This window comes from Brassica napus, chromosome C3, assembly GCF_020379485.1.
Source record: "Brassica napus cultivar Da-Ae chromosome C3, Da-Ae, whole genome shotgun sequence".
Classification (NCBI taxonomy): domain Eukaryota; kingdom Viridiplantae; phylum Streptophyta; class Magnoliopsida; order Brassicales; family Brassicaceae; genus Brassica; species Brassica napus.
This window is the reverse complement of record NC_063446.1, coordinates 14,565,837-14,588,106: the sequence shown is the minus strand read 5'-3', so window position 1 is coordinate 14,588,106 and position 22,270 is coordinate 14,565,837. Positions and strand designations below refer to the sequence as shown.

Genomic DNA, 22,270 nt, shown 5'->3' with positions numbered 1-22,270 from the left:
AAGATCATGAATTTCCTTGCTTCTTTTTTCCATTTTCTTCCTCTACATAAACACTTGAGCGCATCCAACCATACATCATCATTATCACAGTCCCGAACAAGATTATGAGTTCTCTCTACCAGAGTTCATTCTCTATCGTACAAAAAATTCTTCGGGTCATTTTTCCAACAATCAAGACGGTACCGTCTCAGAATTAGCTGGCTGTCTGGTCGTGTATATGGTTGTTATTCGTTTAGCCAGCTAATCAAAATATGGATCTGGTCTACTTCACCATCCTCTGATAAAAACTCAGTGACACGATCTGAACTAACACAAACAAAGATCATAGTTAGTTGTTTTATATTCTTTTCAGTGACACATAATGAACTGATCTTGCAAAACAGGTTTGGAGATGAGCTCGAGAAGTTCTAAATAATGTGTATTGAAACTGCTAAATTCTTCGAGTACTATATATTGATGATAGTTACAATAAGTTAAAAACTTATAATATGATGTATCAAAGAGCTATGCTATGATAATATGATAATTAGACGGGTACAATATATAATGGATGTATATATTAAATCTTAGCTTGTGTATAGAGGAGTTTAGCCGGTTATAAATGATTCAAATATATTATTCTTGAAATGATGGTTATTTACATTTTAACTTAGCCATACACATTAAAATATTGATTTGCTTACCAGTGACGCAATGTGAACTAACACAAAGATCATAGTTAGTTTTCTTATATTGAGTTCAAACAAGTTTGCTTAATCTTGATTTGCTTAATCTTGTAAAACAGGTTTAGAGATGAGCTTGAGGAGGTCAACCTAGCTAATTCGTATTGAAAATGTTAAACTCATATATTGATGATAGTTACAGTAAGTTAAAAATTTCTAATATGATATATCAAAGAGTTATGCTATGATAATATGATAATTACATGGCTACAATATAGCATAGATGTATATATTAAATCTTAGCTTGTGTATAGAGGAGTTTAGCTGGCATAGATGATTCAAATATATTATTCTTGAAAATGATGGTTATTTGCATTTTAGCTTAGCCATACATATTTAATTGAAATGAAAGGTTTTAGCCTATCTTTTTTTATTAGTTGAAGTAATGGATGGCTACAATATATCATGGACATATAAATTAAATCTTAGATTGCGTAGACCATATTTAGCCGGTTACAAAGGATTCAAATATATCATTCCTAAAAGTGGTGGCAATTTGACTTAGCGATACATATAAAGTGATAGACAATATTTTATTTGCCAACACGGATAACAACTTGAGAATACAAACTCAGGGACATTTAACAATCTACATATGAACAATATACATAACAAGAGTCTAATAGTAAAATAGAGAATGGTAGATGACACATAGAATTACTATTAAGAGTAAAAAAAATTATGTGTTTTTTTTAAACATAATATTAGTTTCAACAAAAGGAAATACAAAATACTTAAAAATGTTGTTAACCGGATAAAATAGGCAAACCTGAGCTAAACATAACTTTAGCCCGCAAGAAGAAAGGTTAGACGTCTAAATGACTCAGTATCACCAAAACTTGTTTTAAGTTAGGCTATGGACAGCTAATTTTATATTTGCATTGCTAACACATTATTTACGTTATATGAAATATAATTGTAGCATATCAATATAAAATTAGTTAAATGACTTATTATAAGATATGCTGCTTACATGTTAGTTAAATGAAGTTTAACATTCAAATTAGAAATATCATTTGTAATTGTATTAGAAAAACATATGGCTAATTGCAAATGCTATACTACATGGTAGTGTATAGCCGGCTAAAAACATTATGTGTCTTTTTAAAAGATAGTATTAGCTTTAACAAAACAAAACAAAACACAAAATACTTGAAAATGTTATTTACCTGATAAAACAAGCAAATGGCAGCTGAAAATAGTATTAGCTCGCAAAAACACAAGTTAGACGTCTAACAATGACTTAGTTTTAACTTATGCTATATATGAGACTTGCTATTAATTTTGAATAAAATTTTGCATTATTAACATATTCAAGATTAATAGCAAGTTGATAAATAAGTTGTTATCTGTTATTAAATAAGTTAACCATTCAACAACAAATCTCAAAAATCTAAATTCAATGATACATGTAGAAATATTATCAAATTGTTATAGTGTTGTTAGATATGTTAATAGGTTAAGGTACATTCTTATAACAACTTCTTACATTCTCGTCATATTCCCTCACAACAACCACAACGTATTCTAGATATACACCATTGTTTTCCACAACCTCGGTTTTTGCTTTACAGTTGCTAGGTTTCAAAATTGCCGTTTCACACATAAATATTACATTCTCCATCTTAACATCTTTCATCCTCGTCAGACAAAACAATTGCGGATCTTCAATCGCCTCATATAATGCATCTAACTTGTACATATATAGAGGTGTATTGTTAGATTTAAAAATAGCAGTTACTCAAAAAGTTATCCAAGTAATATTTTTGATAACGGATTTAGTGTATAAAATTCTGACACTATTTACCTTAGCCTCGATTTCAATCTCTCTTGCATGACCAGAGATCATGCTTAGTTTCGCAGATGAATTCTTTGGTGTGTCGTCATCTTCATCGGCATCTTCCGACTTGGCGAAAAAAATTCCAAGACGCTACCTGGATCAATTAGGTAACTTCATGCAGTTCAAGCCAGTCAGGTATGTGAATTCTCAAAGTGAAAATCTTACTAGTTTTCCGGCAAAAAATAACCACGCCTCATGTTTCTTTGCGACCTTTAGCTGCTTGGAAATGATGAATCGACCAAATCGTTCTGAGAAAGAGGGCTTTTCAGGTATCTCAATAAGTTTGCCAAAGGGGAGGATCTGATGGTATCTACTTGTTGTTCGTCTTGTTTATTTGGTGTCTTCAGATAGAGAATCTAGGACTTGTTTGATGGATTGGAGATGTTTTTAAGAGGAGAGAGGTTGGGAGACTTTTTGGATTGGTTGGGATATGATGGAATAAAGAAAAAAGTTGAAAATTTAGAATTTTAAAATAGTAAACAAGAGAAGGGTTGTAATTTTGGTCTGACAAATCCTGTTACAAATCCTATCGTATCTTTGAGATATATTTTGCCTATACACACCGAATATGAAGTATAGGGGTATCAGTGTCCTCCATAATTATTAACAGTGTCTGAAATGTGGGTTTTTGGCAGTGTGCTAAATAGCGGATAGATGGTTACTAGGCATCCTAATTTCCCTTATTTGATCCGTGAAGGAAAAATATAAATATCTTGCAAATACTCTTTCTCATCCACCACTCTTTATAAAGTAACACCTAACACCTATCTACAGCTACAACTTAATTTACTAATTTAACTAGAGGTTTCGTCCGCGCTACGCGCGGAAAAATGTTCGAGTCTTAATAAGTTTGAGATTGGATATCTGGTGATTAGATGTAAATCATGTCTATTAACAAAAGTCTGCGAGCAATCTCATGTATATATAATTATATATATAACTAATAAGTCAATATGTGACAAAAAAAAAAAACAAACTAATAAGTCAATAATTTTTTTGACTACGATGTCCTATAAATATAAATTACATATAAGCATATAAAAAGTCTATTGCTATATTTCTCTGTAAATCTATAAAAGTAAGTGTTGTTACGATATTAGGGGTAAAATACTAACCTAATTGTTTGCTAATTTGACTGGTAGAATAGCCCTCTTATATGCACTCAAGCTGGGTTCGAACTCTTATATAATGATTTTTTGGTTTTGGTTTTTTTTTTTGGCTTCTGCTGACCTCCAGGAATAGGAAATGTGTTTATGTAATACTAATTTTGAATACATTATCGGTTTAAAACTGACTTATAGAAACCTGTCTAACATGTACATAGTTGTACATATTTTTTTTTAATTTTTTTGTTTTTTTTCAAAATAATTAGCTAAAAGTTATGAAAAATATACTAACACATTTTCATATGATCAATATTCCTTTAAAGGTATTTATTCAATTTTTGGATTATATCATTTATTTTTTCCATATAGCACTGGAAAATTTTGAGTTAGTTATTTTTTAAAATAAAATGTTCTGATTGTAAAAATATTAATTCATATATTGTCCACATGTATATTGTTCTATACTACTAAAGTTTAAGTATTGTTGTTTTTTTATTTATATCATATTAAATTTTTTGAATAATATGGTTAAATTTTTAATAATTATTAAAGAATAGATCAGTAACCCTCACTCCATGTATATAAATATTCCATAAATATAAATATTCGGATGACTAATTAAAAAGATTTAATTTTTTTTTAAATATGTAAGACGTACTTCAATTTCATTAGATCGGCATGCAATGCAGGTTTGTACTTTTGTTTGATTTAGGACATATAAGTGAGCGCAACAGTATATAATCTTCATATTTGTCATGTTTTGTGATCACAAGCTTATTTTTTTGTTGAGATCTAGATGCTTAATTATGATGCAACAAAATAAGTCTGGGTTGTGTGTCTGCTTTAGACTATATAAAGCTATGTGAAAGATTCTTTAAAATATTCTGAAATGAAAAATTAGTATCCAAACTGTGAATACAGATTCATGCCTATGGATCCACGCCCCTAACCATTCCTCATATCCTGTTACTAATCCTGATTCTGCATCTGAAGCCACTGATGTGCTTAATGTAGTAAGGAGACGACTCAGCACCTATAAACTAAGCTAATCCCTACTAACTATTAAAAAGTTCAAAATAAGATAAGTAAACTGGCTTAAGAGATCGTAAAAACCATAAAATGAAAATTGTATTCAAGGAACTTAAACATAAAAGACAAAAGTCTGAAAGTTGAAATGAAAAAAACGCAAAGTCATTCAGAAAGCATAAAACATAACTCGAACTGCAGCAAAAACAATCACTGCGTATGAGGAGAGCTTGAAGCTATATCAGCCACTCTTGCACCGCTTGGCCTCATCTGCCTCAAGAATCTCAGCTGCTTTTCTAGCCCTATCACCCGCAGAGTTTCCAAAGCCACTGGAAGCACCAGGTTCCTCGGATGTTGCTGGAAGTGCAACTGCCAGTGGGAGTATCTTCGTTACAGTTATGGTCTGAGTCTTGCCTGAGAAATTGTGATCCGAGACTTTGACGATGAATTTGCGAGTCTGGCCTATCGTGTCAAGTAAAGCTTGCGGGATCGGCACACAATGATCAGCTCCAACTCCTTCATTAGACTAATAACCAAGCAATATGTACGTTAGGTCAACTAATACTGCCTTTCGGAATCCATGAATAGGCGATGGTCAGCAGTAACACAAATATGTATATGATGTATAATCAGGTAGGAAATTACCTCAAAATAAGTAGCAACCAATTCTGCAGCATGTTTCCCACTCAGCTCCTTGCCAGCATCGCCAAGAATGACAAAAACTGCTTGCTCACTCTTATCATAAACTGATATCTTTGTGAGGTACCTACAAGAAATCAAGATTAGCTATCAGCGCTGATAAAACATAGTTCAACTATGATCACAACACTTACTGAGGAACGCCTGTGATCTCAGTCTTCCAACACTTCTTATTGTTGCAAATCATAGAGGTATGACCTTTGAAAGCCTTGCTATTACATCCACCGCAAGAAATGTAATACCAAGGAGAACCCCGGACAACATCATCTATTGTTGCCGTGCATTCAAACCAAGCGACCTTCATCGTGGAAATTAAAATAAACCTCATTAGTTCCCATGCACATGCAAACGTATTTAAAAACATTAAAAAAATAAAAAAATATTGTACCTTTGAAGTTTCTTGCTTGATGTAGGTGAATAGCTCCTCAAGAGTCACTGCCTCCGGCTTAGTGACAACCTCAGCAGCAACACTATTAGCAATTTCTGCGTTAGAATTCAACCTGATGCAAATAAGCCGTAAGTATGTTAAATAATAAGCTGCACGAAATGTCACATCAACAGATGAATGATAATAACTGCATACACAAATCCCTACCATTCGAGATAGTCCTTGCTAGGCTGGACGTCGGAATCCATGAACACTCGAGATGAGGACATAGAAGTGATAGCAAGGGTTCCTGTTAATAACATATGAGTGAATGTGATTAACCGTAACATACTATATGATTGCTCACCTAACAATTAAAGTTTACTTAAGGTAGTTTTATAGAATTTCTCTAAGGTCTGAATAGGAACATGATGTTTTAAAGTGGAATGCTAACCTCCAAGATGCTTAGGATTCACTGTGGTGACCAGAAGAACGCTTGGAGTCCCTCCATACGATTTGAATTTCTGGCAGAAGTCGGATGCAGCCTGGTCCCATAGATAGAGCTTCATCACTGGTCCGCTACATAAGACAAAAATATTTGTTAACAATAACACAAAACGAAAGAGGCTAAGGTTGGAGAAACATACTCAAGTGCCTGAACATGAACACACAGATGCCGTTTCTCTGCTATATCAGCTTCGTCAAGAACCATGTGTTCAGAGATAGTTTGCCCATTCACCAGCTTCATGTGGCCAACATAGTCTGAGATACCAAAATATAAACCGTATACATCAATCTTATACTATAGTAATATAACAAACCCGTCTATAATTATACTCTCATAATTTAACAAACGTATCTATAAGATCAATTATACTCTCATAATTTAACAAACGTATCTATAAGATCATCATCAGTAGCTCAAATATAAAAGGTAATCTAAATAGTTCAACATGGCTTACCATAAAGATCACCCTTGGAGTCACAGTTGGCCCTAAACTCATCGTAGCTGTGGAACCTGAACCTATCTACTGGAAAGAGAACCGGAGGATTCTCAAAGACCGACAAAGAAGAATTCCAAGAGAATGAAACGGTGGCGCTATGATCAGCAACCCGATACTGAATTTTGCTTCTGGATCCGAAAAAGTTGGTCAACTTATAGACGGAACCAGCTGAGAGATCAAATGTTCCTACACGACCAGCCGGAACAAAACCCTGAATAACAGTTCCCTGTCGATAAATCCAAATCATTAATTAATTAATACACTATCTCAGTCGTGCAAAACCAAACAAAATAAGTAAAAAATTGGAAACAAACCTCTTCGTCGATAAGGAGCATCTCTTGACCAATGAGAATTTTGGTATTTGGATTTCGGGCCTCCCATAAGTGAATCAGCCGGAACCTCAACTCGGCCTCCTGTGGGCCCAGCGAAACATCCCTGAACAACATCACTTGGTCGCGATGAGCGGATGAGAGACCGGTGGTAGCTTCAGGGTTCATCGGGTTGGCGGTTCCAACAGACGCATGCGCGCTAGGAGTCATCGCAGTCGCAGAGGAAGCAATAGACTTTCCGTTTGGCTTAGCAGACGCAGAGGAGACGACAATAGACTTTCCGTTTGGCTTAGCAGACGCAGAGGAGACGACGGTCTTCTTGCCGGACGTGCGTTCGGTGGAGGATGAAGAGTTACGGGTAGGCTCCATCGGGATGAGTATTTGAGAGAATCGTAACAGCTTTGATGGAGGCATGAGATCGGAGAAGAGATTTATAAATAGTAAAACAGAGAAGAAGACGAAAAGAATCCATTAAATGGGTTAAAGCAAGATTTGATTAGAGAAGTTAATGGTGAGGAGGTTTGATTACAAAAGCTAGTGGTGAAGTTACTCGTCGATTCGGATTTGGAGAGGTGAGAAACGGCAGAGATAGAAGTGGAAAGGAAGGTGACGACGCAATTGAGGCTACGACATACGACGCCTAACTCATCAACCACCCATGGGCCATCGCCTACAGAAAAACAGGCCTAATACACATAAGCCCAAACCATTAAAATCAACAAATAAAACGGGCCGAAAATACGAACCCAAACCATTGTAACCTCGTAATGACGTGGCCGTTTTGTGTAATATGACTGGTTGAATATATCATCCGACGTGGACACCTCCATAGAGCCTTATATGCTGCTTTTAGTATAGTTTTGATAAGAATATTTGTTTTTACCGGAAAGTCCAAATCATTGTTTACCAATAACTTTAGAACAAAAAAAACCAATAACTTAATAGATACGATAATTCTATAATTTTTAAGTTTTTATCACAAAATAGACTCTAAAAAAAAAATGACCCTAATATCCTAGATATATAAAAAAAAAAAAATTTATAGTTTCAGATTATATGTTTTCAAATTCGAACTTTTTTATAACTTTTTTTAAAAATTATTTTTTTGAATATTTTTTTCTTTTCAAATTTTCTTTTTATAATTCGAAAATACTTTTTGAAATTATTTTTCAAATTTTTATTTTCAAAATTTTAATATTTATTTTGTATTTTATAAAATTTTAAACTTCAATCCTAAATCTCCACACCTTAACTCTAAACTCTAAAGTTTGGATTAGTCCTAGTTAACATTAAAGATATATTTGCGACAAAAAAATTTTTTAATGTTATATTAGAATATTTCTCCGACGGTATATACATTTATTTTCATTTTGGTCATACACTTTCGGGGCCCAAAAAAACATTTCTCAAATTTTAGAATAATCACCGAGTGTTAGGATCACTTACACGCGCGCGTTGGAAACGAATCTGAAAATCACTCCCGTTTAGTTTATCCTGTACACTTTCGGTTAGACACAAGTTCATAGATCAAAAATCCAAAACAGTCAGGATTCATTTCTCTCTTTTACTAAATGACCTATTTACCAATTAAAATTATAAATGGTCCAATCACCTAATTTCATACTTGTAAGTTGCTATTTTGCCAACTCACTATCTATAATTTTTTCCGATGGCTTTCAGTTGGCAGCATGCCTGTAACAAAAAAAAAAAAAAACACGTCTACTCCGTATCCAACAAATAACTAATGTAAGTTTCCCAGTAACTTCGACATCTGAAAATTGCCTAACTATTTTAAACTAAAAGTGCATATTGCTGTTTTATATAAGCCTATCATGTAAATTTATGCTTTGGTCTTCGTCTCGATAGTTATTTTAGTAGTTTTCGATTTAAATCAAAATTCTACAAACTATGTAGTGAATCTTCGTCTAAATTAGTAAATTCAAAGTTTAAAGAGCATGGTATCGAATCATGTAGTAAAACTTTGCTATTCATACTTGCATCGAAAATAACATGCATATAAACATAGTGAGTGGGTAATGCTCAAAAACTATCGAGCGTCAATGACCGAGAGTGTTACTTGGTTCACTGTACATTCATCGTTGCCCTGTGTACTTGACGAGGAATCAATCTCAAGAGGATTTCTCCCAACGCAAAAACCCGGCCGTTTAGGCTCAGGAATAGCCATAGTTTCGCTTCCAATCATCACCATTACTGAAGCCATCACTGGCCTGTCTTCAGCACGTTCTTGAACACACAAGAGACCAATTTGTATGCATCTTAAGATTTCATGTGCCTGGCACGTTGACGATGAAGAATCTATGATGATCGGGTCTAGGATCTCTAGCCATTTTCCTTCCTTCCATTTCCTCCACACCTGTGCATAAAAGATGAAATGTTTTTTTTTTAGTGTAATCATCAGAACTATATCGATTTCAAGTTGTTCTTATCTTACAAAGGCGAGGAGATTAAGGTCATGGTTTGAGTTGTAGAATCCGTTATTTTTCTTGCCACTTATAATCTCGAGGAGCAAAACCCCAAAGCTGAAAACATCCGACTTCATCGAGAATATCCCGTCCATTGCATATTCTGGAGACATGTAACCGCTGCATAACAAAGATTTAACTCATATGTCTTCTTTCGAACTGAGATTAAAGACAAAAAGCTCATATATATATATATATATATATATAATTTATTGTTTTGGAAAATGATTGCTTACTAAGTTCCTACCACCTTCCTCGTATTAGCTTCAGCATCATCCCTTCCAAAGATCCTGGCCATTCCGAAATCCGAGATCTTCGGAGTCATATTTTTATCAAGCAACACATTACTTGCTTTCAAGTCTCTATGGATAATCATAAAACGTGAATCTCGGTGAAGATATACAAGTCCTCTAGCAATACCATTGGTAATATCAAATCTCATTTGCCAATTTAAGTTAGAGCGTCGGGTTATGTCTACAAATCAAACCAAAACCAAAAAACGTGTTATCTTGTTTAGAATAGAAGCTGTTTAATTTGAGTCACTAACCAAAGATATGAGAATCAAGGCTTAGATTCTCCAAGTACTCATAGATCAACATCTTCTCCCCCTTATCGATGCAACAACCAATAAGTCGGACAAGGTTTATGTGCTGAAGCCTCGCAATTAGTTTAACCTCGTTCTTGAATTCATCAGTCCCTTGTAAAGACATTTTGGATAGTCTTTTTACCGCAATTTCTTTCCCATCAAGTAACCTTCCCTATTAGGTCCATACATTTAATTAATACAATGAAACCCTTGTGCGGTGATAGATTTTCAGTAAGTTCTGAAACACTTTTTTTTTACCTTGTAAACAGTACCGAAACCACCTCTTCCAAGCTTGTTGGCGTTAGAAAAATTGTTTGTTGCCAAGGCAACAACTTCAAACTCCATCAATGAAAGCTCTAGATCATCATCAGTTTTGTTTTCTCTGGATATGTAGCGCCTGCTTGTTATTGCCAGTTCATTCATCAGTGAATCTTCGATTCTCCCTTCATCAACTGTTTCATCCAGACAGCAAAATCAACACATATTGAATTTCGAAATTATATTGACAAAACTAAAGGAAAATAAAATTTATTGATTTACCAATAGGTGTTTGAATTGCTATTGATCGCTTCTGCTTCTTTTTCCAAAACCGGAAGATAATGAAACATAAAAGAAGAAAAATGGTCACTCCAATACTCAAAGCTATGATTTTTCCCCTCTTGCCTCTCTTGTCCACTGTTACAAAAAAAGCAAGGGAATATATTTTCTTCTAAGTAATAATGAAAAAAAAAAAGCCCCACCAGTGTAAACTTGATATTCTATGACTAAACATTATATGAAAAAACAACCAGAATATAATTGTCATGGACTGTTGCATTGTATCCAAGAAAATGGTAAAACCTAAACATAACTTCGTAAACAATACTAATCTTGGTCGGTTTGCTCTTCCCTGTCAGTAATATAAGCGCTGCACAAAACCTACGCTGCATTTGGAAGTTGGAACCAATCAGCAACAAGCTGTTGATCTAGTGGTAAATGAGTGTCTAGTAGGCACTACGCCACTCAGATTCAATTTTTGTTAGAATGGACTATTTACATTGTGCCGGTTCCCGGAAAATAAGAGGTAAAACCATTTTTTTTTAAAGTTGGAACCTATCTTTGGTCCCTTCGTGAGAGTATTCACAAACTCCATACGACTTAGGCTCATAAACTTTTCATACGACTTTGGTTCATAAACTTTTTAATCAACAAGAAAACCGAAAAAGACACTTTATAAAATGCGAAGGACAAAGAACTAACCGAGATCAGCAGCGGCTAGTCTGACGTAGAGATCCTGACCTCCATTAGGAAAGTTTCGGATATCGAAAATATCACCCTTCCAAATCACACAACCTGATCCTCCGTTACGAATATCCATATTAGCGAACGCCGTGCAGTTACAATCCTTCAAACACCTCTCTTCACATTCTTTCAACCCAACCCCACTGTCCACAACTGTCACCGTAGTATCCGGCAACTTCATCTTCTTCAACCGCACAAAACCATCTTTACCGCCACAGCTCAGCCTCGTCTTCCTCGCGCAACCAGCTGTTTGGTTATTCCTCGTCTCAAACCCTTGGATACAGTTACAAACCGGCGAAGTGTTCAAATCGCAGTAACCGTAATCACCACACTCTCTGTAGTCATCGCATAGGTCCCTTGGTAAATACCACAACTGTCTCCAACTCTGTTCCGTCTCGATCCAAGTGAACCGCTGTAATAACCCCGCGGAGCTTAGGATGACTCTCGAGTAAACGTCAGGTTTGGTGATTCGGTACGAGTAAGTCACCTGTTCGTTATCCGCTGTGAAATTGAAACCTAAGTAATCGATCGGTTTCATGTCGAGTACGTCACTTCCGAACCGGTTCCCACTCCACGGACCACTCCTGTAGATTATCTCGTCTCTGTTCCATGCGTAAAACTCAGGGAATCCTCTGGTGGTTTCTAGTTTCGTCGAGAAATCTCCGCTCGACGGATCATCTGGGTTTCTCCAAGATCTCAAGTGTCTGTTCAATCCGGTTTTGCGATCCCAACCCAACTTCATCTCCGGGAGTAGAGTATCCGTCAGAAAATCGAAACTCTGCCACAAGAACACATCCTGATCGCTATTGTTCCAGTGTCTGAGCACGAAGTTACCGTTATCGAGGAGCTCCGCAACCAGTGGAGATCCCGCGTCTCCTCTGGTCCGATTGGTTGACCAAACAGGTGTTCCGGATTGGTCAAACATGACGAGGTTGTTGTCGGAGATTCTGAGAGTTCCGTTGGAGTTAGAGAGAGGGTTGTCTCTGTTCGCAACCCACACGTAAGTTCTCGTAGGGATCTTCTTGTACCAAATCCCGAGATACCAACGAGAGCTTGAGGGGAGATTGAAGAAACCAAGCTCGAAGGTTTCGCCAGAAGATACGATGGTTTTGTTGCTTCCGACAGTGAGAGATTCTGTGGACGACAGAGTGTTGGTAGAGATTGATAAAGCAGGTAACATAATTAAGACTAAAGTGTACAAACGATCGTAGTTTGACATACTTCTCATTTCTTTTTTCTTGAGAATTTTTATTTTTGGGGATGTCAAACATGTTTTGTGTTCTATGTTGAACGTTTTTCTCTTCGAATTATTACCAATATATATATATATATATATATAATATCCTTTCGGGCGGCTTCATTAATTCTGGGTCTTCTTGTTGGCATCTTTTAAATATCTATTGTTCTATAGAATTGACCTAGCAAATGATAAGGACGTTTCTGTTTTTTTCTTCCTTTTTTCTTTCACTCGTTTTCTATATACTAGTTGTTTCACAATTATTTATCAGTTTTTTTGTTATTTTGTAATTTTCTAAATAAACAACTATTCGTTTACTCCCAAAAGAAAGTCAACCCTTTGCGTGTGTAGCGTGTCATATACGAGATGCATATATATAAGTAGGAGAGGGTCAATTTGGTTACTAATAGCAAAAAAGAAAAGATTTTGGAATTAGTAACATGATAAAAAATATGTGATATCTGTACATAAACTATAATATCATACAGTTTACTGAGAACACGCTTAAATAAAAACGTTATATTGATTAGCCAAAGTATACACATTAACGAATGTTAAATATTTGCGAATGTTAAATATTTGCGAATATATAATTCCTCCTCAAACTTCTCAATATAAAGAATGGAAGTCCCTTCTTAATTACTCATACCTTAAACTTTCACAAGTCTAGTTGTATTATTTTTCTCTTCACTTCTCTATTGTTTTGTGTTATATTGCCATTGATTCGTTATTGTTTTATTTACCACCATATTTTTATCAATATAGTTTTTTTTTCTATTATCTGTATAATACTTTTAGTATACTAATATATTTGTTATCTCCATTTTCATGTAGATGTATATTAACCACATGGAAGGTCAAACAAGTCAGAAGGCAATGGAGCAAGTTTGAGTATTATTACTACTAGAATGGTGTATGAAAAATTTGATGGGAAGAGATTATATTTGATATATTTGAAGTTGGATAATTATCTAAGCGAAGATAAACTAGTAAATCATGTTGGAAGTACTGATGTCTTCATTTTAGCAATTGTTAAGGTCTGGATCCATGATATGATTATATGAGTAAATGAGTGATATATTAGGTCGATTTGTGGACTTTTTTTTTGTTTTATATTGACAGGTTCAAAATATTTGTGGATATTTTTTGTTTGTTTTTGTTTGTTTTTTCCTTTTTCCTTTTACCAGAGTATCAGAGACCAATTATGCCTCCTCCAATATTTTCAATAACTGAACCTAGACCTAGGGTGAACCAACCAATAGGATTGAGTTATTTCATATTCGATATCTTTCAAAAAGGAAACAAAATATAGTCAAATTATATTATGTTTTTAAAATAAAAAAAGTAAAAAAAAATAGTAGTAATTACAAACAAAAAAAATAAAAAAAAAATATTTTTAACGTCGTCAGCAAAACACTAAACCTTAAATTCTAATCCATAAACCCTAAACCCTTGGATAAATTCTAAACTCTAAATAAAAAACACTAAAACACTAAACACTAAAACACTAAACCATAAACCTTAAATCTTAAACCCTAAACCCTTGAGTGTTTTAGTGTTTAGTGTTTTTGATTTAGAATTTAAGATTTATCCAAAGGATTTAGGGTTTAGGAATTACGATTTTGGGTTTAATGTTTGCTGACGATGTTAAAAATATAATTTTTAAAAATTTTTTATTTTTTGTAATTATTACTATTTTTTTATTTATTTTGTTTTACCTTTTTATTTTAAAAACATAATATAATTTGATAATATTTTGTTTTCTTTTTTAAAAGATATCAAATATGAAATAGCACAATGCTATTCGTCGGTGAATATCTGATGGATGCATCGTGCCGTGCCGAAATATGTATATCTCTAACAAATATATTATTAGGGCTTCTATGTCATCCACCCATAATTTATAAGGGTAACACCTAAATGTTGTCTACAACCACTACTTTATTTTCTAATTTAATAAAAACATTCATTTTCGCAGAAAAACTAGCATTTTTGTTTACCAATAACTTTAGAACAAAAAAGATCTAATAAATTTTTTTTTTTGAGAAAAAGGATCCAATAACTTCTTCTTTTTTGGTCAAAAAAGATTCAATAACTTAACAGTGCAAATTTGTTTTCATTTTGGCACGCGTTGGAGACGAGTCCGAGATAGAGTCATTTTATGCATGCTTGTTAAGTTTGAGGGTCACTCTCAATCAGTTTATCATGTACACTTTCGGTTAGACGCATGTTTATGAGTTCCAATGAAAAAGGCTTCTTTGGATTTGTAAACTAAAAAATAGTGAAATCTCCAAAAGAATTATACGAAACAAAAAGATCTCTTTAACATGAAAAAACACATTCTGATTCACAGAAAAAAAAAGAAATAAGCTAATAACATCAATCAAACAATGTGTATGATGGGGTACTGTCGAGTCAGTCCATTGACCTCTCTTTTTTTTTTCTTGGTTAAGAGGAAGATAAGAGAGGACCTTCTTCGCCTACAATACACACTATATTCTGGTGGTGGGACTAAGTTGGAACTTAAAACACATTTCTTGAGTTACCAACCAACTGTGACCTTTTCAGTTGTGGAGGCAGCTGCTGAGATGATTCTGTGTCCAGTGATCAGAGGAAATAATCTGGTGTTCTTCTAGTAACGTCTGGTTCTCCTCTCCTCGGTGCTGGTTCAAACTGCACACAATTTTTTACTTTAGTTAGTTTTTTCCTTCAACACTAATTTCGTTAGCAGAAAAGACATCTGGGTTTTGAGGCAAGACCTGAATGAAGCTGTGGTTCCTGCAGTCATCAACCTCAAGAATCGAAGCCATGTTCCCACAACGGTAACAGTAGTTTGGTGCACTGAAGATAGTTACCACCTTTTGCTCCTGTACACGGGAAAAAAATATTATAGTGAGCAAAGATCTTAAGCCTCGCAAACCATGGACGGAAGGAATATCGAAGGGTTGAGTTAAATTATTATTACATGAGCCCAGTTGTATCCATCCATAACCAGCTGATGAGCTCGGGCAATCAGCTTTAAGCTGTTTGAGTGATTGAACTGTTCAGATATGTCCTATGGTAACAAAATGAAAAAGACAATAGTAAATTAGGCACTTGGTTTAAAAGGAGAGAGTCAGAGAGATTTGTAATTACCTGGCCAAATGTATATCCGGCACCACGAGGAGAGATGCCCCAACCACAACGGTCATCAGGGTCAGACCATAATAAGTCACACATCGGCCCTTCATGGGGAACTTCTTGAACTCGATCAAAGTTCCTTATGTTGTCAAGTGTCTCGATAGATGGAGACAATCCACCATGAAGGCAAAATATTTCTGACTCAACCTGCAATAGAATAACATGTGACGATTTGATATCTAAAGAATGTATTGAAAACACCATTTTAGTCAGATAAGTCATACGTGTAATCTTCCATACATAAGATCTTCTGTACTTTGGATTTTCAAAATACTAACGTCTTGCAATAGATGTGACACTAGCAAAATAAATATAACGACAAAATAGAAAATCAATCTTCAGTTCAAAAGAACATTGCTAGTACAAGACAAAGGATCAGTCTATATTAAGAGAATCTAGGACTTAATACTAATGTGAACACCAAGGTCATCAAAGAGGAAGAAAGGTGTGAAACATGATAGGCACTAACCAAGGCTGTCAGTGGGAAATAATCGAAGAGGTCTGTAAAGATTTTCCAAACATTTGCGTTGCCGTACCTGCAAGGAAAGCAACATTGGCTAAATAAATGGCAAAATCTACAACCCAAATTAATCAAATGCCTATCTAGATTTAGAGGTTAATAAGCTTCAACTTGGATGTGCAAGATAATAAGCATAAGAGTGTTATAAGAAAGTAATCACAAGCTTAAAGGTTTAATAGAAACAGCTAGGTGAGGGAGGAAATAAAAATGTAAGACGGTTTTGACATACTACCACACCAATACACATGTAGCAACCGAAAAAAATAAGGACGAGAGCAATGCGAATGATGACACAAATTACTTGCATGCAACTAACAGCAGCTAGAGAAGAAGGATTTCTGCAGAGGACTCACTTTCGCAGACATTCATCATAAAATCCATAAACCTGAGTGATCTGCCAGACATAAGAAAAAAGAAGGAAAGCATGCGTCAGATAAGAAAGTAGAATGGCAGAAAGTAGTAATCACCAAACTAATGAGTACAAATGTCTGTTGAAGAGAAGAAGAATATTTTATGAGAAACATGTGTGCCAACAACAAAAGTGGAAAAAGGTGTGGAGAGACGATAATAAAGCATAACTCTACCTGACGACTTTCATGGTTTCCTCTAAGAATGGTGATTCGCTGAGGGTATCGCAACTTCAAGGCGACTAACAGCTGTAAAAAGAAGAAAGAGTATCAACATGCTTCATATTCCGACCCAAAAAAAAAAGAAGTCGTCAGTACCGTAACAGTTTCAACAGAATAATAACCACGGTCAACATAATCTCCCATAAACAGGTAATTGGTATCAGGGCACTGCAAAAGAGACGAAAAACGAAACTTATAGAGCTAATACAAAAAAAGCACCAGATCCAAAATACACGAAAAGGGTAATTAAGAGATGTTACCATTCCCCCAATACGGAAAAGTTCTGCAAGATCATGGAACTGTCCATGAATATCACCGCAGATTGTCACAGGGCTTTTCACAGGCTACATTGCAAGAAAAAGTTGAAAGAGTGAATTCATGTGTAATGCCACAGTCTACGACATTGAAAATACAATCACCAAACCTGAACGTTGCTTTCATCCATTAAGATCTCCTTGGCTTTCTCGCATAATGATCTAACCTAAAGGAAACAAAAACAAGGTAGCATATGATATTCATGACTTGGATATGTATACTTAGAGAAATCTACTTGGCACACAGAGCAAACAGGGAAAATCAATCGCAAAAAAAAAGGTCAGGTATGATGCAAAGTAATCAAAAACCTTATCATCTACATCAAATAACCAGCTCCATAGCAAGAAGTGTCAACGCAGTCAGCAGAACCCACATTACCAGGCACATAAAAATACAAGCTTTAGCCAAACTCATTATCAAACTAACCCCATACGTCAAGATCTAACATTTTCCGAAAGGGTCTCGAGAATATCCCAAATTAAATCCGATAAAAAAGCTCTAACAGATCCAATCATTCGATACAACCCGAGTCCAAGTAGAAGAAAATGTCAAAGGGCAAAGGAAGAGCTTATCATCTACGGAGAGAGTGGCGGGCACCTGTTGCTCGGAGAGGGGCTTGCACTGCATGAGCTGGGAGATCTGCTCATCGAGATCAATGGTTGCGTCCGTCGGTATCGAATTCGCGCCCATTCTCGTTACTCCTTCGTCTTCGTCCGATCTGGGACCAGGATTAGGTTTCCAAATTAGAAGAATCTCTAACCCTAAATTGGATTGAATCTGCGTATTCTTCGCTTTTTCCCTCTCTCTCTCTCTCTCTCTCTCTCTCGCGCAGTGAAGAAGAAGAGATGGCGCGTGAAAAGAGAAGCGAGTGGTTTGTAGCTTTCGAGCTGTATTCTTGGATTTTACCATAATACCCCGGCTTTATTAAAATCGGCACCGGTACGGGTAGGAGAGGAAATCATATAACCGGGTTTGTTTTCCGCATCATCGGGTTTAATAAAACCGGTTCGAGCTTATTTAACTGATCTTATGCCACCTTTATCGCACAAAAGTGTGAATAATCGATTCTAAAATTTTTTCAACTGTTCACGAGTCTCATTGACACACACGGCGGCTCGCGATTGATTCACTTTTTAATTTTTTTTTTTTAAATCAGAACAAAAAAAAAAATTATGAAACCCTTATGAGTTTTTATGGATAATGATGCTCTTTAGGGGCAGTTCGTTTCTTTACCGCCGGTAGAGAGCGACTCGACTCCCATGTTGTAGAGAAGAGAAGATCGTCAGCTGATATCGAAACTGATGATGTGGACACACTCTAGCTATGGCTTCTTATTTCCATAAGATCGAAACGAATGGGAACGGCTCTAAAGATCAGCGTCAGAAGGTGGAAAGAGAGAGACTTAAGGACAATGCTTTTGTTGGTGGATCTGTGAAGATCGATTTGATTGATGATACTGCGTTGCTCAATGTTGTTCCTTTCTGCAAAAAAAAAGTTGAAGATCGTCCTAAGAGACCTGGAACTTCACACAATGATAAGAAAACTGTGGAGTGACATGTATGCTAGGCTCCTACCTGAGATGGTGACTGAGTACAGAGGTCTAGTTAGCTTGACGAATCAGAAGACTTCAGAGTTCCAATCTGAGGGAGAGTGGCATCGGTATATTCTCGGTAACCCTTTACTTACTTTGCTTTTATCTTATCTGCTGCTTTTTTGTTTTGTTTTTGCCTGTTGTTGGTTGAACATGTTGAGCAAAACTTTAGGTCTTAGAAAAATATGTCACTCCAGTTTTTGATTATATACCTCAGTGTCACCTTAAGAACCTATACTCAAATGGGTCATCACAGACGACAAATCCAGTCAGGTTAAGTGTCAGTGAGTACTCTTTCAGCAGTGGTTATTACCAAAGTATGTCTATTTAAACCGCTTCAATGTGTTTGGTTCTCTCTAGCCATTTTGATGTATGTTCTCATTTATCAGTTTTCTCCTCCGTTCCTTCCTGAAATATGTCGTTTTGACACGGTCCTTTTTTTTTCTTTTTTTTTTCTTTTCTACAGGTCCCATATAAGCTCTACCAACGTATGAATATCTTTGTACATTGAGCAGTGACCTGAAGAAATCTGTTAAAGTCCTTCTTTGTTCACCAATTTTCTCCTTTCTAAGACACAATACAAGTTCGCTCAACGTGCTCATTATCTTGGTATCTTAGTTATAGGCTAAACGTTGCTGATTTCTTGGGTTTAAAACAGCTTCAAACTCACAACGAAACCTCTCTCTCTTAGTTGTAAGCTAAACATTTCGTTGAGAAATTTTTTATGTTATGAGATTAGTGATATCTTTGAAACTTCTTTGGTTGTTTGTTTGCACTGTTCATATAGCTGCTGGCGCATTTACTTTTATACTCTCTTAGTATACAAACCTGAATCACGATCTACACTCAGCATGTTGAGCTTGAATTCACAAATGTAAAGCACATAAACTATAATAAGTTAACTGAAAAACTTCAGTACATACAACAAAACATGAGTTTCATTTTCAGGATGAACATATGCTATTTTATTTGATGTCATAAATTTTGATATTCCATGAAACTGATACTAATTGAAATTTCTTTTGAATTAGTTTGATCCATAGAGGATTCTTCACCATAATTATTTCAAGTGATTTGAATAAGTTTTCTTTCTTGTTTCGCCATTCTTTTCTTATTTTTCTCGTCTTGTTTTCATTAAGATATTTTTTAAGTTTTAAAATTTGAACAGAAGCACTATTGGTAACTAATTGTTTCAAACGAATATTTATGGTTACTCCTTCACAATGTACCTTTCATATTTATTGCTTTTTATATATTTTAATAGTTTTTATTGGTGAATGAACTTATACCAATTGTATTCTTAATTCAATTTTGTGTGTCAGTTCTCTTTCCATTTTTGATATGTATCTCAAAGTTGTAGGCAAAATGTTTAGATACTTGAAACATATGTTGAAAAAAAATCAGATAAAGTGAACAAAATTGTTTGATTGTGATTGTTTTTGAGCTTGAACTGCCATGAGTTTTGATCAGATCATTTTTGAATTTGGATGCATCGACCATTTATCATATGTTCACTATCAAACAACTATATGGTTTTTGTATTCCTTTATCTTGATCCGATTTAGGTATAGGGGTGGAGAACAAATCTAATCGTTGTTGTTATAAGGGCCGGGAAGATAAAAATATGATCTAATGTGATTTTTTTTTTGAAAAGTTGACATTCACTAGCCATGAAGATTGTTGATGAAATCAGGTTTAATCAATGTGGAAATCCAACTTTAAATCCATGCAGTCATAATCCAATTCAGTATTAAATAGCATTTTCAAAATATTTGATTCAATACACATCAAACATCTATTATCAAAATCATTACAAGTATTTGGCTTCATACATTCTTTTTATTTTGATATGTATGTGAAAAAATTTGGTTAGATGTACAATAGTTGTTCAAGTCAAGATTGTATCACTTTTAACAGCAAAATGTAGAAATTTTGGTACTTTATGTTAGTCTAGAAAGAATAGTAGAAACTATATTTTTGAAAAAAAGAACATGTTTAACTTTTAAGATAAAACATTTTAAAAATATCATGAGTTTGCATTTCAGGATAAAACATATGCTATTTTGTTTAATATTATAAATTTTGATTTTTCATAAAACACATACAAAATGAAAATCATTTTGAATTAATTTGAATCATATAGGATTCTTCAACATAATAGGATGATAATTATTTTAAATATTTATTGGTTAAATTTTCTTTTTACTTGTATTACTTCACTCTTTTTTTTTTGATTCTTTCATATATATTTTTTGTCTTGCATTAATTCTTTTAAGAATAAATGAAATTTCCTTAATTTTCAAAATGCAATAAAACTACCATTGCTTACTAACTGTTTGAAGCGCAATACTTATGGTTTCTCCTTTTGGATTCATCTTTTATATTTTACTACTTTGTATTTGTTACTTTTTATATTTTTTATCAATGAATGATCTCATACCACTTTTTTATTTATTTAATTAACTTTTATATGTGATATATCAATTTTTTATCTATAATAATAAAACAAGTGATATACCACCATTAGTCAAGAAGCTAAGACAAGAATGAAATAGATCAAAATTATTACATTAACTAACGAGAAGAACCAGAATGTCAATGATAATAAAACAAATAGAGACAATACAAAAAGGCAGATAAAATGCCAGCAACTGCTCTATGAACATCGTGTATAAGTTGGCATAATGGACATTGTACACTCCGTCAACGTCTACAAATTTATATATGCTGGCGGCTTTGGAAGATTTACAATCTGTCAAGTTCGATCCAGTAAAGAGTTAATATACATTTCATTTACAACATCCCCTATATAGTAAAGGAGAAACACTTTTAAAACTTACTTTAAATGTTTATTGGTAAGGTGTCTGATGTAACATCACTAGAAGCTTTTATTTTGCAAAAAGCTGAGGTGTCACGCAGAGAACGTTTCTCACCAAAATTGTGACTTTAATGCAAACAAAGACTTCCCTTTTAAAGAATGCGCTGTTGAAATTTTTTTTGCAGCAATAACACGTTTACGTGATACGGGTGAGACTTATCAAAACTTTATGTATGGAACGTTAATCAAAAGACAAAATAAAACAATGAAGTGTCACAAAAGAGAATATCTATAACTAAGATGCAGTGGCATAACTAAAAAGGATCGATATGTTTCGTGTATCTACTACTATGGACAAAAGTTACAAGGTTAGAAGTCTTTAAAGAGAGAGAATGACAATATTCTTTTATTTATTGCAAAAAAAAAGATGAGCAGTTCACATTTAACGTTGGTCAGCCATGTTTAATTTAAGTAAGGCAAGTTACTTAGATAAACACTATGGAGATAGTCATAAACATTTACAATTGGTACGCAAAA

General features: G+C 34.5%; 3 protein-coding genes across 3 annotated transcripts; all 3 read right to left on the bottom strand.

Moving 5' to 3' along the window:
- Positions 1–4,935: 4,935 nt before the first annotated feature.
- On the bottom strand, positions 4,936–7,462 carry LOC106350386. Its single transcript, XM_048749405.1, has 9 exons — positions 7,079–7,462; positions 6,723–6,990; positions 6,408–6,522; positions 6,215–6,339; positions 5,989–6,070; positions 5,782–5,893; positions 5,528–5,691; positions 5,340–5,460; positions 4,936–5,220 (listed from the first exon to the last, which is right to left on the bottom strand). The coding sequence occupies exons 1-9, from the start codon at positions 7,460–7,462 to the stop codon at positions 4,936–4,938; spliced, it is 1,656 nt and encodes a 551-aa protein (XP_048605362.1).
- Positions 7,463–9,004: 1,542 nt separating this feature from the next.
- LOC106388277 (receptor-like serine/threonine-protein kinase SD1-6) lies at positions 9,005–12,754 on the bottom strand. Its single transcript, XM_013828309.3, has 7 exons — positions 11,402–12,754; positions 10,703–10,837; positions 10,421–10,614; positions 10,124–10,334; positions 9,813–10,050; positions 9,546–9,696; positions 9,005–9,467 (listed from the first exon to the last, which is right to left on the bottom strand). The coding sequence occupies exons 1-7, from the start codon at positions 12,669–12,671 to the stop codon at positions 9,141–9,143; spliced, it is 2,526 nt and encodes an 841-aa protein (XP_013683763.2). The 5' UTR covers positions 12,672–12,754; the 3' UTR covers positions 9,005–9,140.
- A 2,170-nt stretch (positions 12,755–14,924) lies between these two features.
- On the bottom strand, positions 14,925–18,177 carry LOC106388278 (serine/threonine-protein phosphatase PP2A-3 catalytic subunit). Its single transcript, XM_013828311.3, has 11 exons — positions 17,922–18,177; positions 17,434–17,490; positions 17,270–17,353; positions 17,106–17,177; positions 16,965–17,036; positions 16,734–16,774; positions 16,330–16,396; positions 15,816–16,007; positions 15,646–15,735; positions 15,440–15,547; positions 14,925–15,353 (listed from the first exon to the last, which is right to left on the bottom strand). The coding sequence occupies exons 1-11, from the start codon at positions 18,012–18,014 to the stop codon at positions 15,288–15,290; spliced, it is 942 nt and encodes a 313-aa protein (XP_013683765.2). The 5' UTR covers positions 18,015–18,177; the 3' UTR covers positions 14,925–15,287.
- Between the last annotated feature and the right edge of the window lie 4,093 nt (positions 18,178–22,270).

Coding starts and splice junctions, on each gene's coding strand:
- LOC106350386 (XM_048749405.1), bottom strand. CDS start 7,462: ATGGAGCCTACCCGTAACTCTTCATCCTCCACCGAACGCACGTCCGGC. Junction 6,071..6,214: donor GAATCCTAAGCATCTTGGAG/GTTAGCATTCCA, acceptor TGTTATTAACAG/GAACCCTTGCTATCACTTCT. Junction 5,461..5,527: donor GAGATCACAGGCGTTCCTCA/GTAAGTGTTGTG, acceptor GATTTCTTGTAG/GTACCTCACAAAGATATCAG.
- LOC106388277 (XM_013828309.3), bottom strand. CDS start 12,671: ATGAGAAGTATGTCAAACTACGATCGTTTGTACACTTTAGTCTTAATT. Junction 10,838..11,401: donor ACTAGCCGCTGCTGATCTCG/GTTAGTTCTTTG, acceptor TTTTTGTAACAG/TGGACAAGAGAGGCAAGAGG. Junction 9,697..9,812: donor AGGAAGGTGGTAGGAACTTA/GTAAGCAATCAT, acceptor TTTGTTATGCAG/CGGTTACATGTCTCCAGAAT.
- LOC106388278 (XM_013828311.3), bottom strand. CDS start 18,014: ATGGGCGCGAATTCGATACCGACGGACGCAACCATTGATCTCGATGAG. Junction 17,491..17,921: donor AGCCCCTCTCCGAGCAACAG/GTGCCCGCCACT, acceptor TGTTTCCTTTAG/GTTAGATCATTATGCGAGAA. Junction 16,008..16,329: donor ATTTCCCACTGACAGCCTTG/GTTAGTGCCTAT, acceptor ATTCTATTGCAG/GTTGAGTCAGAAATATTTTG.